Genomic DNA, 16,931 nt, shown 5'->3' with positions numbered 1-16,931 from the left:
CTTCAATCAAAATCCTGGGCAACCAAACAGAAACTAACCCTTCCCCTGACTCACAATTCCCATGCTATCTCTTGATAAACTGTAAACCCATTCACAGTTGGGTAATTTCTCAGATATGAGAAAAGCTCTCTCGCATACAGCCTCTTGAAACCAGAGTCAAAGCAGAAAAAAATTAGTAATTGTTTGAGGGAGAGGAAGTCTCACATTCACCTTTGTTCCAGCAGTTCCTGGCAAGAGAAATAAATACCCACAACAAGCATTCATGTTTCCCCATAAAGACAACCACACAGTGCAACAAAAGGTACACCCACAGGGGAATGAAGAGCAATAATTTCCCAAGAGAAATGAAGACATATGCAAAATATTCTGCTTATGCCTAATGAGTGCCAAAGAAAACTTCATACTGACTATGCTGTATAGTCTATACATACAAATGGAAAGAAAGACTGTTTTTAAAGAGTCACCCCTAAAATCTTTATGTTTGAATGTTTTAATCCAGGCCCTGTGAATATAGTTCTGATCCCAGTATCTTTCATAGACCTGATTATGTCACAGGGCATTTAACCTTCCATCTTTCTAGAAAGTTACCCCAAACATAAAACAAATGTTCAAGGAATAGATAATATTAACAGGTGAATTAACCTAAAGGTAGCTTTTTGGTACTAAAACCAAAATGTGAATTACATTGCCAAGTAGAGTAAGATGTAGCAATACCCAAAACACCCTGTGTTGTACATGGCTTTAGTTTTCACTAGAAGATTCTAAACCGAGAAGGATCTACTAGCATTTTAGAGCATTAAAAATTAACCATGTCATCCGGTAATGATTGGTTTTTGTTTTCAGAAGAAAATTTAAGACAATCGTATTTCATTATTTCGCTCATGAAAAATAAGCCGTTTCTTCTAAACTTGAATATTAACGTACCCTTTGCACCATTATTTAAATGGAGGATTTAAGTCCTTTTTGGTCCAATTCTAGAATACATGGAAAGAAGCAAATCTTTACACCAGCAGAATATGGATAACTGTCAAGTATTTTTACCAGTCACAGCTACATCAATTTGAAAATGGCAGAAATTATTTCCTAGCATGATTAACACAAATATAATATCTCCATTAACAAAAGCAACACTCTTCATTTTCTAGGACAGCAAAAAAAAAGAAAGTGATCCTGGGCTAGATGTTCCTTCTGAAACAAGCAAAAAATCCATTGAAGAAGCTTTTCATAAAAGCACAGACCATTTATGCTGCCAGAAACAGGAACAAAAAAACCCAGAGCCAGATTCTACCACCACAACTCTTAGGAGGATTCTTCTATTTTATCTGTTCTCTGCCAAGAGAAAGCATAGTCATTGAGAAAGAGTGAGTTTCTTTATACAGTGGAAATGAAGACTTTTTTTTTTTAACCTTAATAATATAAGGTAAAAATAAATTATAGCTTAAAAACTGCAAACCAGCTGTAGACACAAGTTTACAGAGCACTGTTTAGAGATACTCAACTACTGTAAGACAGCCTTAACACTTGCCAGAACTTGCTACAGTTGAACTCTATCGCTTCTGAAAGCCTGGTAGTACCTTTTGTAAACAAAAATAACCAGTAGAAGTACAGCAGGATCAAGTTAGGGAACATTTAAACAAACTGGACAGACACAAATCTATGAGACCTGATGTGATGCTCTTCTGAGGGCTGAGTGACCTGGCCAATGCCATGGCAAGGTCACTCTCAATTATCTTAGAAAGGTCATGTCAATCAGGAGAGGTTCTTAAAAACTGGATGAAAGCAAAAATCACCCCTATCTTCAAGAAGGGCAGGGAGGACAATATAGGGAGCCACAGGCTGGTCAGCCTCACCTCAATCCAGGAAAAGTGACAGAGATTGCTGGAAAACATTTCCAAGCCAAGAAGGCGATTAGGAGTCATCAGTGTGAATTTATAAGTGGAGGTCATGCCTGACCAACCTGACAGACATCAGTAATGAAACAACTGGCTCAGTGGATGAGGAGAATACAGTAGATGTGGTTTATCCTGACTTCAGTAGGACTTTCCAACTCTGTTTCCCATAGCATCTTCACAGGCACACTGATGAAGTACGGACTAGCAAAATGGACCGTGAGACAAACTGAAAACCAACTAAGCTACTGGGCTCAAATTAACGTGATCAGCGCATGAAGTGCAGCTGGAACTCTGTCACTAGTGGCGACTTAGACAATAGGACAGAGCGCACCCTCAACAAATTCGCAGATGATTCAGAACTAGGAGGAGTGGCTGATTCCTGGAGTACTGCGTCCAGCTCTGGAGTCCCCAACACAAGAAGGACATGGACCTGTTGGAACGGGTCCAGCGGAGGGCCACGAAGATGATCAGAGGGCTGGAGCACCTCTGCTATGAGGACAGGCTGAGGGAGTTGGGGTTGTTCAGCCTGGGGAAGAGAAGGCTCCAGGGAGACCTTATAGCAGCCTTCCAGTACCTAAAGGGGACGTACAGGAAAGATGGGGAGGGACTCTTCATCAGGGAGTGTAATGACAGGACAAGGGGTAATGGTTTCAAACTGAAAGAAGGGAGATTTAGGTTAGATATTAGGAAGAAATTCTTTACTGTGAGGGTGGTGAGGCACTGGAACAGGTTGCCCAGGGAAGTTGCAGATGCCCCATCCCTGGAATTGTTCAAGACCAGGCTGGATGGGGCTTTGAGCAGCCTGGTCTAGTGGGAGGTGTCCCTGCCCATGGCTGGGGGGCTGGAACTAGATGATCTTTAAGATCCCTTACAACCTGAACCATTCTATGATAAATCAAAGGGTTGCTGCCATTCAGATGAACAGGATGACAAATAGGCCAACAAGAACCTCAGGAATATAGTTCAGCAAAAGGAAATGCAGAGTCCTGCACCTGGGGAGGTATAAGAAGATAGACATGGACACACTAGAGAGTCTCCAACAGAGCCATAAATATGATTAAGGGATTGCAGTATCTGACACACAAGGAGAGACTTAAGAGAGCTAGGACAGCTTACTCTGGAGAAGAGAGGGCTCAGGGGCAATCTTAGCAATACGTAAAAATATCTGGAGGGGAGAGAGAGTGAAGTAAAGACAAAGCCAGACTCTTCTCAGTGACAGCCAGTTAACAGACAAAAGGGAATGGGCACAAATTGAAATGCAAGCTCTTCCATTTAAAAATAATAAAGCAATTTTTAATTTTTTTTTTTAGTCTACAGGTGACTGAGCACTGGAGCAGGCTGCCCAGGGATGTTATAGACTTTAAAGGCTCTAAAGCAGACATCAAGATACAGCCAGGAGTTGACTGGAAATCATGTCATAATGTAATTTTACTGCCTGCACTGATCTCCACTGGCAGTCTAGTATTGCAGAACAAGAGAGGAATTACTCAGCAAGAGGCTCTGCAGTAAGAGCACCTATGTTCTCAAATGCTGATAAAAACAGATGAGGACCTTCAAGCTCGTTGGCCGCAAAAGAGTACAATCAAACATGAACTCAAGGAGGAAGGTCAGCTATTAGATCTTCTTGACATACGAGAGCATATTGTTAGTTTCAACTTAATGCTAGCATGGATAACTGGAATTGAAATCCTTCTGCTCTGAGGCTTTTATTTATACCTCTTTTAGTAAATCCTGAAGTTCCAAAAACTCTAAAAGCATGAGTTGCAGTAGTATAATATCAACAATTTTCACCACATATTTCAGCAATAGCTTATTGTTTCCATTATCTTAGTTTAAAAAAAAAAAAGTTATGTTGATGTCACAAGTAACTTCCTTATAAACTGTCAGAGAAAAGGCAAATGGAATACGGATAATAGAAATATGTTTTACTAGGTACTACAGAAAAGATGATCTGTCCAGTACTTCTGTTGGCAACCAGCTGTTGCCTTTTGTCTTGCACTCCAGCGGTGAGATAGATTAAGTACTACCATCATTGCACCACTGACAAAACGACAACAACATTTCATGATAAGAGCTCAGGAGCACCGTAAGAAACTCTCAAATACATGCACTTTCTGTTCATCAGTTCCCACAATAGCTTTACTATCTCTCAAGGACAGGATTTAAATGAAATACTAGTAATTATTAAACAAGTTAAGGAAAAAACCTCCAAGTTTCTCTATCCTATGCAGTCACGGTTACACAGAAAGAGGATTGTGTGCAATCTGGCAACAAAGTGATATCAGAGCCTTAAATAGATGGCCCGCTTCTCCACAGTGCACGCAAGTCACACAAGCAATAAAAGCCTGGGCTCCCCACAAACTGACAAGATTACACATGTAATGTGACAACCAGACTTGATCCAAATTCTCCTTTCACTGCCAAACAAGCCTGTGTGACTCTTGATCAAAAGGGTTTCTTCCAAGTTAGCCATCATTGATACTATGCCAATGCTTCTGGCTTCTCCTTTTTCTTGTCTTAAAAAAAAAAAAATCTGACCTCATAGCTGCTCCTTTTATAATATCATCTGCAAATTTCATTAGTGTTTTTACAGGAGTAAAAAAGGAAATTGAGGAAGATATTTTTTAAAATAGATTCACTGAAAAGAGTGTTAAAACACCTTCGTCCCAGTTAGTATGCTGTTTGAAATGACTTCAGTATAGTATTCCTGCAGCTATTATATACATTTGTACACAAATCCTCAAGCAAGAAAGTGTCACATGATTTAAGATGTTGATACAACAAATTTGTGTATTGTAGACAGGAATTTCCTGATTCAAAACACGGGCATGAAAGAGAGCTTCCTGTTTCTCTCTTTACTCCAAGAAGGGCCTTCGGAAGGGTTTACTAGTACAGCCTGCCTGGAATACAGAGCTCCAGGTCAAGTACCGCACTATCATGCACACCACTACAGCAAGGGTATGATGGCAACATAAGTCTAACTACATGACTCTTCAGCTCAAGAGAGTCACTATGCCACCTATGTCTGAATGCGAGTTGCTCTATGTTACGCATTTTCATATCTCAGTTCTGAAGACAGATGTGTTAGAACGGACCCTTCACACTGAGCAAAGATCTACTAATGTCACAGCAATAACTGATATTCCTGCTGCTCAATGAGACGAGAGCCCTGGTGAGAGAGGATACAGAGAAGGTGGAGTTACTGAATGCCTTCTTTGCTTCAGTCTTTACTACTAAGGACAGCCCTCAGTAACCCCAGACCCTGGAGGTAAGAGAAAGTCTGGAGAAAGGAAGACTTTCCCTTGTTTGAGGAGGATTGGGCTAGAGATCATTTAGGCAAACTCGACACCCACAAATCCACGGGCCCCGATGAGATGCACCCACAAGTGCTGAGGGAGTTGGCAGACGTTATTGTGAAGCCACTCCCCATCATCTTTAAAGGTCACGGAGTACAGAAGAGGTTCCTGAGGACTGAAAGAAAGCCAATGTCACTCCAGTCTTCAAAAAGGGCAAGAAGGAGGAGTCGGGGAACTACAGGCCAGTCAGACTCACCTCCATCCCAGGAAAGGTGATGGAACAGCTCATTCTGGATGCCATCACTAAGCACGTGAAGGAAAATAAGGTTATCAGGAGTGGGCAACATGGGTTCACCACGGGGAAATCATGCTTGACCAATCTGATAGCCTTCTATGACGGCATGACTGGCTGGGTGGATGAGGTCAGAGTAGTGGATGTTGTCTACCTCGAATTCAGCAAGGCTTTTGACACTGTCTCCCATAACATCCTCATAGGTACGTCTAAGAAGTGTGGGCTAGCAGATCAAGGGAGGACATCCTCCCCCTCTACTCTGCCCTGATAAGGCCACATCTGGAGTACTGCACCCAGTTCTGGGCTCCTCAGTTCAAGAAAGACAAGGAAATACTGGAGAGAGTCCAGGGGAGGGCTACAAAGATGATCAAGGGACTAGAGCACCTCTCTTATGAGGAAAGGCTGAGAGACCTGGGTCTGTTTAGTCTGCAGAAGAGAAGACAGAGGGGATCTCATCAATACTTATAAATATCTAAAAGGTGGGTGTCAAGAGAGTGAGGCCAGACTCTTCTCAGCAACACGGGCACACACAGCGACAGGGGTAACGGGCACAAACTGGACACAGGAAATTCCATCTGAACATGAGCAAAAACTTCTTTACTTTGAGGGTGGCAGAGCACTGGAACAGGCTGCCCAGAGAGGTGCTGGAGTCTCCTTCTCTGGAGATATTCAAAACCCACCTGGATGCGTTCCTGTGCAACCTGCTCTAGGTGACCCTGCTTTAGCAGGGGAGTTGGACTAGATGATCTCCAGAGGTCCCTCCCAACCCCTACCATTCTGTCATATACCACTATAGATTCCTCTCTTTAAAAGCTCATGCATATAAATGAAATCTGGGGCTGCATTTTCAGCAAGCAGTGCTGTTGAGCAAAGGAAGGAAAGAAATTCCCAATGCCATGCAGATGCCTACAGTAATTACCCAGTTCAAATAATGCATTTGCATAAACAGGTAGTCTTACAACAAGGGTTTCAACTTGGTGGGGTGTGGTAAATGCATATGGGAAAAAAAGAAAGAAAGAAACAAAAACCACCCAGGATTCTGCCCCCCACCCCGTTTACTTGTTTAAGGTAGAGGACACAAAAGTGTGTAGGGTGAATAGACCTACTTTGCCAATAAATTTTGTTGAGTTTGGATACTGGCATAGGGTTGGAGTGTTTTCCTTAAATATCTGTTCGAATACAGCCAACTCAAACCTTTCCTTTAAGGTAGTACTTGAAACTGTGCCTATTCCAGGCTTTTCTACAGTTCAGTCTACGTAACACAATCACAACAGTACTTCTTCACACCTCAGTATAGAAGATATGAGATAGCATTTCTCTGATCAGCACAGTTTAATCCCGTTTCTTTTTGCTTTAGAGCTTCTTGGAGTAAAGACCCTTACTTTGGTCAATATGCAGACCTTAGTAATTTCTTGAGAAGAATGGCCATGGACCCTGCTGAATTCTCCTTCTGTATGGAGTCATCTACAGACACATATACCAAGCGGCAAGCATGGAAGATGTGTGACTCCTTTAATGACCTACAGGATAACATCAAGATGATAGCACCTCCTCTATGTTTCAAATCCTCCAAGGAGGTCTTGCATAAAAACTGTCCTTAATGTGATGTCTATGCTAGAGGACACGGAGGTAGACTTGGAATTAAGTGAGGGATATGATCAGACAGAACGAATAGCTTTTGCCCTTGACGTCAGCTACAACACTACTAGTACTCAACCTAAACGCTACCCGAGTACTAGAGTCCTGCAACACGTCTATCCAGTCCCAACTCGTTCAGCCATATTCCCAGAAAATGTTGCGTGTTTCTTTTCTTTATGAACAAAGAAGAGATTCTACCAATAGCCCATCACCCATGTTTCAAGTTTTGAAGATTTTTCCTCCTTAATGAAATAGTTGCCCTAATTTAGCAAAGCACACGTCCTGTGTTAAAGAATACAGGCATAGCTGACTACAAAACAAAGAGCAAAAATAAACCACTTGTGCATTTCAGCCTTCAAATGTCATCCACTGCCTTCTGCCAATCACTCTCCTAACACAAACAAGACCCACAAAGAAGCAAATCAATTCCTAGTTAGGAATTGTTCGCAGAAGTGAAGCATCCAAAAGTAGCCAAAGGACTGAAAATGCCAGAAAACTAAGTTCTCCAAGGAGATTTTTGAGGTGGCAGTTTAGACTTAAAACCACATAGCCAACTCTGAATACAGGTTGATGTTTTTCCACAAGTATTGATACCGTATCGACTTCGGCTTGGATTTTATGACGTCCAGTTTGGTAGAAGGACTTTCTTTGGAGAAAACGCAAATACAGTTTCAGTTTAGGAAAGTTACCAAGGCAATCTTATTTCCTTCCCTGCCTGTGAGGAGCGGGTGAAAGAGACTAGGGTGTCCAAGTCCTAGACTCCTACTACCTTAGCTGAGAGGGTTCTGCTGGAAGCTTTCCATGTCATGCATCACCAGCACCAAGGTTTATTCAGGCCTCTGACTGGCACCCAGTTAATTTTATTAAAAAAAAAAAAAAAGTACAAAAGAGCACCCAGTTACTTTTGCACTGAGCTGAAGCAACCATCCAAGCCAAAGATAACTCCATAGAGTACAGTTAGCTAGCTTATATCTATTAACAAAAGACTAATGAAATAAGAGACCCAACCTTCCTGCAGAAGCACTTTATGAAACAAGTAACATTTTATTTAACATGCATGAACAAGTTACTGTCTAGAAAGCTACAGATAGATTTAAAAAGTTGCTAATGTTAAGTCCCCCACAAATCTGTTACTTTGTGTGTGTATATAAACACACATCCCTGCTTACACACACACAGAGGCAGTTCATTTTTATTTTTTTTAAAAGGCAGAAAATGCTGTATTATGAGAAACCGAAAGCAGCACCGCAGCTCAGTTAAGTGCAGTTATCTGACCCTCCCCCTGCCCCACCACGTGATCTGAACACGAAGAAGTAACATAAGCACTGAGCTTAGAGTAAATTTACTTTTTAGAGACAAACTGAGTAAACACACACACAGAAAATCCTTTTGCATCAGTTAGTTGAAATTCACAATAAAAAAAAAGAATATCATAAAGCAGCTTTTATGAAGGTTACTTTTGGTTAGCAGCAGTTGGTCACTGTCAGTGCAAAGTCACTTTTAAAATCAACATTGCTTGAAGGATTGACACTTTGAAAATTGCTACCTTTCCTGTCCAAATCCGGCTGCTAAGAGGCAAATCTCAACTCCCTGAATGGTGTAGAGTGAAGCTCAGCTACAGGTAAAATGCAAGAACTAACCCTGGCCAAGCACCAGAAAGCAGAACATGATCACATAAGTAAGCGCAACACAAGAAGTGCCATTGAGCACCATAATATTTACAGTAGTCCAATGGAGGGTGTTACAGTTCAATTGCGGCTATTTTGCAGTGGGTAGCTGTATGAGAAGAGACAAGCCAAGCCAGGACAAAAAGACTTCTCCAAGAACTGCAAGACACTTTATCTTAACAGATCACCTGGGAAAGGTTCAGAACAGTAAGCATGACACTGGTAAAAGCTGTAAGCTAAACTTCATGTTTAACACATCAGACAGTAATGTGTAAATGCAATTCAGACATCAAAACAAAGTGGGAATAAACTGCACAGCCTAGGAGCCATTTATTACCCAACTTGATGAGATTCTTCACTCGATTCTGAGAATCTCATGGGGCAGGAAAAAAAAAATAAAATAGCAGAATCAAAAACTGCCCTGGCTGCTGAAGATGTAGTGAACAGAGAAGATACCTTGGGGAGAGGGAAGGGGATATCATAATTTTGGTATTAAAGAATTCAGTAAGAACTAGTTTACTGTTTTTTCCATTCCCTTACACTCATTAAAGTATCCTGTGAGGCTCCACAGATTCTAATAACAAGTATAAACCATTGATAAACTATTCTGATTTGACTCTTTAAACAAAATATCTTACTCACCGCTGATACCATTTCTCTAGTGCAAGACCACCATGTTATACTGCTTTTCAGACCTGTCATAAACACTGCACGTGAAGTTAATCTACCACCACTTTGCAGGGAAACAAATCCTAACATAGGCAAAAGTCTATAGGTCCTCAATAATGGAACTTTTGGATTTCAAAGATTTCCACACACACCACCTGATCTTGCCATCACTGAATTAGCAGAGATCTAATCAAAGGCAGCATTTGCAAGGAGTTACTGTGTCCAACAGCACCTTCAAGAAAGAGGACGCAAGTATGAAATCTTAGGTCTGTAAAGCAGACCTTAACGATTTCCCCTGCTGCAGGGAGGGATTTAAGAGAATATCCTACTCCAAAATGAACAGACTGACCTATTTCACCACAGTGCTATATGATGGCAAGCCCTAGAAAGCTTCAGCTACCATACGCCTGCTCACACATCATCATAGTTAAAGCCACCTTGTGAACCATGTTGCCTGTGCTTCGTGGCAACTATATCCCTTGACATAGGCAGGTTTCTCCACTAGCACTTACACTAGCAGGACACTGGGATCAACATAGGCATTCTCCCTCCAACTGGTGTGTGAATAGAAAACGCCACAAAAAAAACATTTGGAGAAATGATGTTTTCAAAAACAGAACTGAGTTAAAGTTATTCCCAAAGAGTTTCTGTTTCAATCTTCCCAAATTAAATATTCAGATTAAAAAAAAAAAAAAAATCAGTTTGTCAGCAAGGCTTGTGATTCTGGAGTTATGTTGATTTCCTTGCCTAAACTGCCATTTTACCTATTTCTCCCGTGCTCTATTTCTGCTCTCCACAGCAGCAGGCTCCTGTGTCATATCAAGTCTTTCATGATATGTTTTAGCTGATCAACCGGAGCTGCTGCACCCTGTCACCAACCCTCTCTAGGTAAGCTTCTGGAAGGAGAAGGGGCAGAAGATACCCAAAGGAAGTTTTATCACCAACTGTAGCAATCTGGACAGCTGACTCATTGAAAAGCCATGCCTTCATAAGGTCTGAATGTTGGTATTGTCAAAATGTTGTACCATTGTTTAGCTGCTCGCATTTGACTAGTTCTCAGGTCTCACAATTTAATGAAGTCGCTTGGGAAGAAGAAAAGTTATAGTTATTTTGCAATGCAGCCATTCCACCTCAATGCCACAGGTTCCTTTTGTATGTAAGAGCACAGATTGCTCTGCTGGTTCATGTCACAAAGCCAATTTTCTTATAAAACAGAAGGCTGCAATTTTCACTTCCTTCCCTTGTGGATGCAAAATTGTCTGAGGTGGTAAGAGGGACAGCGTTCAGCCACCTTTGCCCAGAGAAAGCGTGGAGATGTCAGCTGCTCCCCGCTCCAACAGCGGGCTCTATCGCCAGCCCCTGTCTGGCCTCGTGCCCAGCACACATAAGCTCATTCTGCCCAGAACTGTTACAGAAACGATGTGCAGCAAAGTATGAACAGAAACTGCCTAGGTGTCTAATCAACTCAGCAATAATTAAAGGGCGATATACTTCAATTCAGCCTCCTCATCTGCGGTGATGAATGGTGTCATTTGCTCAGCTGCAATTCTCTTCAGCAATACATCGTAACAAAGGTCCGTGAACAAAAAACCTGATTTTTGATAGCTTCTACAGCAGGCTGTTCCTTTTGCTATCAATCAGACATGGTGTAGGCAATCAAACAAAGAACTCAATCAATGACAGAAAGGCAAATGATTTATCCCTAAAGCAAGAAAGTGAAGGACAACAATGTGCCCTCTTGCCATCAGGTAACTGATGATACATTTCCACTGCATAGGTGCAAGCCTTACAAGAACCGCTCCATGATCAAATGGATTTCTTGCTCCAGAGATCTATTAGTCTATTAGCTTCAGTCACGCTATTCAAACATGACCGCTGGAACACATTCAGAAAGACTAAATTCGAGCTTTAACACTTCAGTCAGGACCTACTGCACACTATGATAAGCCAGAAATCTCAAGCTCCGTATTTTTCTAGGTAAACAAGATTTCAGAAATCATCTCCCTTATAGAAACATTTTAAAAGGCCAAGTACAAACTAAGAAAACAAACTTATATTTAATAATTTAGTTTTTAAAAGAGGTAAACTGCAGACAAAATTTGGTATATTAGAATTATTTTTTTTAAATGAGCGTTGTGTTCATATCCCATCTGCATGACATGATTTTTCAGAGAAGCAATTTTATTCACATTTAAGTTTCATTCAGAGCAAGTTTTAGCCTGTCTTAAAAAATTAAATTTATGGAGAACAGATATACTCATCAAAGGTGCCAGGAATTATTCACCAGACTCTGCAAACAGCTAATTTAGACTCCTCGAACATCCAACTGTCCTGTCCATCTTAACATGACAATTGTAGCTTACAATAAAATTCTATTTAATAAAGCCTTGGACAACCAAAAAAATAAATAAAAAGGCAGTACAGTGTAGTTTAAGTGACTAGCCACAAACGCTTAGGACAGCTGCCTGAGATTATTACATACACAATGTGTATGTGAATTTTGAAAAACTGTTTAGTACTGTTAAGTGTAACAATGTAACAATCCATGCAAAATGTAACTTCCTAGTACTAAAGGTTATCTGGTGTTTTACAAGTGGTATCTTGAGCAGGAAAGGAGTTACCCTTGCCCTTTTTGATGAGAAGCAATTCAGGCAAACTCCTGATGTTTCAGAGCAGATGGGAAGGCAGCCTGAAAAACAACAGCCATTTTAAAAATCATTTGCAGCCGTCTTTCTGAAATCTCACCTAAGATATCAGCAAGCAGCAAACATGAACCTCATAACTCTCTACAACTACTTGAAAGGCCATTGTAGAGAGGTCGGTGCTGGTCTCTTCTCACAGGTAATTAGTGACAGAACAAGAGGGAATGGCGTCAAGCTGCAACAGGGTAGGTTTAGGCTGGACATTAGGAAAAAATTCTTCACAGAAGACTGGTCAGACACTGCCCAGGGAGGTGGTGGAGTCACCATGCCTGAATGTGCTTAAGAGTCATTTAGATGTGGTGTTGGGGGATATGGTGTAGGGAAGAACTTTGTAGTGTGGGGTTGATGGTTGGACTCGATGATCCCAAAGGTCTTTTCCAATCTAAATGATTCTATGAAAACGGTATTCAAGAAGTTCTGTTAAACAAAGGCACTTTTCTCCATCCCCAAAGTGGCATTCTGCAGTACGTTAGCCTACAAAGCCCACTATGCTGAAAACTGTCCCGCATACCTAACCACAGGTGCCACTCTATGAACTTCAACCCAGATATTCAGGCTGCTCTTCGAGCACAGAGCAATCGCGTGGTTCCTCAGAGTGCTACCCCTCTACCCGGGATCGCAATCGCATCCTGTCAAAAAGGAACTTCTTATAGCAATTAAGCAGTTTGATTGTCAAAGGCACCAAAAGCACCAGGAGCTTATGAAAAAAAGACCTCCCTTTTTACCACGTTTAGATTTGTTCTTCCCTGCATCACCCAGAAAGAAAGTAGGAAACTTCTCCAAGTGTCACAGTAATTGATGATACACAGAAGCTGACGGGAAACCCAGATCTACAAGCGCACTAATAATGCATGGGAAAGTTACCTAAATTGAAACATAAAAGTTTTGGCTGTGGGGGTTAGGGATTTTTTTCATTATTATTTATTTATTTTATTTTATTTTTAAACCAGTATTCTACCTATTTCTAACCCAGGTCTGTACTGCAGAGATTAATCTTGCCCCATGTAGTCTGCATTCCCAGGATCCAGCCTTCAGTCTGAATGGAGAAAAAAGGCGAATTAATTAAGAATATCCTAGTTGCACCAGTCCTCCTCTTCCTCATAGTTCCCATCAGGTAGTTCTGGAACAGTCAAGCTCTCTTCCACTTTACTGAGGGATGCAAAAGAGACTGCATCCATCAGCCATACTTTCCTATCATCATGCGAAACGCCCCTCCGCAACATGATTTTTTCAAGTGAACAGAACTATAATCACCATCCCTTTCAACTCGGGACAAACTAGGATTTCACCTTTCAGGAGTAATCCAAAGAGGCTTTGATTGCAGCTTCCAGGCTCATCCCATTTATGCAGAAGTTATTCTAATGATGGTATCAAGTGAGTAAAACCCCACAGCAGTGAGAATATCTTTAGCATAAACTTTCTGACTTCTTCAACTCTTCCGAAAGCAGAGCTTATTTGGCAATAAATGAAAGGAACTGCAGAATCCGTTTGAGAAGTGGTGTTTTTCCCCTTTCCTTTTCACAATCTTCATGCATATTTTGGATGTGACAGAGGTGTATTGTTTGGCAGTTGCCTTGTGGACTCCCAAAGAACTGAGCAGACCATAGGACCATCTCCCTCGCTCCACCCACAAACCCTCAACAACAAAAAAAGGGGGGGGGGAAATGTAATGATCCTTTATAGTTGCCCAACATTATAGGGAGAAGACATATATCCTATATCATTGCCTAAATACTATGAGGGCAACACATATACAAGACAGCTAAAAGTTAAAGAAAGTTTAAAACTAGCTGGCAGGAAGACAAACTTTCTATACTTGCCATTGGTTTGCCGGACACCAGCTGACTGTTCCAGTAGTCCTTCACACCAGCAGCAAAGCAGCTGAAATTCATCCCTGATGCAACCCCAGCGAGACTAATAGGTTTCCACAAGAATGAATCAGGCCCTGTATCTCGAAAAACCAAACCCGCTAAAGTTTCGCTGAAGCGAAATTGCAGGAGTACAATCTCTGGATAACAGCTGGAGAACATTAACTCTCCCCCCTCTTTCCTGGGGTTAATTTTTTTTTTTTTCCTCTCTGTTCAGACAGGAAGCAGTCATATACCATACTGCATAATATAAGGAACCTGGGATATAAAGACAAGTAGAAAAGGATTACAAAGAGCGCTCGAAGAGTTTTGAAGCGAAGTTACGCTGCCATAACCCCCGAGCTGCCTCCACATTTTAAGCGCCCCCCCCCCCGCCCCCGCTCATAAACTGAGATAGCGGTTACCTCCCACCTATTAAAAAAACCCAACATAATTAAGGGTATTTTAAGGGTCTCGGCGCAGCGGGTCGTGTCCTGGTTCCCGGCGGGGGTCGCCCAGCCCCGGGGGGGAGGTTGCCCGGGCGAGAGGCGCCGCGGCGGGTCTCCCCGCCGCGGCGCCTCTCGCCCGGGCAACCTCCCCCCCGGGGCTGGGCGACCCCCCTGCTACCCCAGCACCCCTCTTTTCCCTCCCCCAACTCACCCTCGCTGCCGTACTGCTTGCCATTGTTCGCGCCCATCCTGCCGGCTTCATGCTCGCCGCCGCCTCCTTACGCCGCCGCGCAGCATCTCTACCGCGGGGCGCTGAGCGGCCGCGGGTGCCGGCAGTGGAGCCGGGATGTGGTGGAGGAGGAGGAGGAGAGGAAGAAGAAGGTGGGGGGGGGGAACCCCAGGAGTTTTCACGACGACACGTCCAAAGCAGCCCTGAGATTTTTTCCGCTTCTTCTCTGCTGGCCGACACCCTCCCTTCCCCCCCTCAAAAAAAAAAAAAAAAAAGGTGTGGGGGGGAAGGGGGAAAGAATCAAAAATGCGATGTATCGGGGCGCCTTCCCCGCCCCGGTTTCCAGCCGGGGTGCCAGGGGAAGGGAGGCGGCTCCAGTTATAATCCACGGGCGGGACAGCCCCCGGGCGCAGCCTCCGTCGCCCCACGGCCGGCGCTGGGGCTCCTTCGATGCTTCAGCGCCGCTCCGCCTTCCTCTTCCTCCTCCTCGCAGCCCCGCTGCCGCCGCCTCCCCCGGGAAGCCACCTCCAACCACTTGTTGCCCGGGGAGGGAGAAAGGGGAGAGCCGCCGCCGCAGACTTTTGTTAGCGGCAGGCGCCTCCTCCCGGCGCCCAGCACCGCCGGGCCAGGGGGGGAGGGATGGAGGGAGGGACGGAGGATGGAGCCGAGAGCCGGCCCCGGCCTTTAAAGACACAGCGGGGTTGGCTGGACCTTCCCCGGGCTGTCCCGGAGCCCACCCTGAGGGGAGCGGGGGCTGCGGAGGGGGTGGGCAGCACCGCCCCCAGGGACCCATCCAGGGCGGGACAGGGAGCTCCCTGTCCGGCTGTCCTGCCCGTGGTCAGACGCTGCTGGTGGGACACCTTCGTGGCACCCTCCAACCCTCCGCAGCTCTCAGAAGCTGTCAGAAAGTCACCGTGTGTGCCAGGCAGCCGCACAGGCCGTCTGTTTACCCGTCCTTCCCGGCTTCTCCGGAGCTGGTTTCTCCTTTGCAGATAAGTCTTCCCACAGATGTGACACTGAATCACCACCACATCGAAGAAAAACATCCAACTGTTTGACATCCCCAAATTAGTTCTTCAGGTATCCTATAGGGCTGGTGCTTCGAAGTGTTTCTATTTAATTCAGCTTTCTTAAAAAACAGCGTCTTCTCCATTCACCCCAGAAGACAGACTCTTTAACCCTCAAGACCACAAGGATTGTCAGGAAACCAGAAGCAATATATGCCCATTCAGCTCAAATGTTAGGGCTGTTTACAAACTCACCTACTGTTACCAGTGCCATCTAACAGGACATTACGTGTCCGAAATGGTGGAGCGTGCTCAGTGGCATAAGAGACACCACTAATGGGGTAAGGGCCTTTCCCAAGGGCAGCCCACCCTAACACCAGAATTGGGAATCATGGTTTTCACTACCACGGGGTGGGGAGGGTCCACAGTGCCTCTGCCCCGCAAAAACGAAGAGAAGCTCTCAAATGGATGCATGTGTGAACTGATTAACACCCAAAATACCAGTCCTGAGAGGATGCTTGCCCCCAAAGGGCTAGCACTAAAACAACAAAAATAACAACAATGAACTAAATGATCTCTGAAAGTCCCTTCCGACCCCTACCGTTCTGTGATTCTGTAACTTTGCTCAAGACAACTATTACACAGACTACGTGTCGATCAGGGGTTACCAAAGGATTTTTGGAAATGAGTCAGATAGATTGAAAAGAAGTAAAAAAAGAAGGATGAAAATTTGCAATAGGTGGAGAGAGAGACCTTGGAGCAGGCACAGAGCAGCGGTCCAACCTGGTTTGACACTGCCAAAAGTCACCCCACCAGCATCTCGCCTCGGCCTGATGGTGCTGGCTCTCTGCCTGGTGGCAATTTGGGGTGCGACAAACGGGGACCCACACGCCAGGTGTGCGGGGGCACTTGTGGCACATGCGTTAGCCAGTTGTAGGGAGCAGCACAGGTTATGCGTAAATACACCAAAAATGTGGGCTATGCAGACACCTGCAGGAGGTGTGTGCGAATTGGGGGACCCAAACCCCCAGAAGAGAGGGGGTGCTTGTAACCCACACAGCCTGGGGTGCAGCGTGCCCACAGCTGTGCCTGTGTGAGACTAGGACTCGTTAGGATTAGTTATAGCGGGGTCTTTAGAAGTTTATAGCTGTTCACTAACATCATTTTGCACTTTATCTACTATTGTGGTTTATGTGTTCTATTGTTGATGCTGATCCTCAGCACACAGCTCGCTGATTGCCAG

General features: G+C 43.9%; 1 protein-coding gene across 1 annotated transcript in view; it reads right to left on the bottom strand.

Moving 5' to 3' along the window:
* Positions 1 to 15,268, bottom strand: part of FBXL7 (F-box and leucine rich repeat protein 7) — a 201,025-nt gene extending 185,757 nt beyond the window's left edge. The window contains exon 1 of the mRNA XM_054190801.1: positions 14,664 to 15,268. Coding sequence (XP_054046776.1) covers positions 14,664 to 14,700 — 37 coding nt within the window. The 5' untranslated portion in view covers positions 14,701 to 15,268. The remainder of the gene's footprint in view (positions 1 to 14,663) is intronic.
* Between the last annotated feature and the right edge of the window lie 1,663 nt (positions 15,269 to 16,931).

This window comes from Rissa tridactyla, chromosome 2 (genome assembly GCF_028500815.1).
Source record: "Rissa tridactyla isolate bRisTri1 chromosome 2, bRisTri1.patW.cur.20221130, whole genome shotgun sequence".
Taxonomy (NCBI): Eukaryota; Metazoa; Chordata; class Aves; order Charadriiformes; family Laridae; genus Rissa; species Rissa tridactyla.
This window is presented reverse-complemented; position numbering and strand designations above follow the sequence as displayed.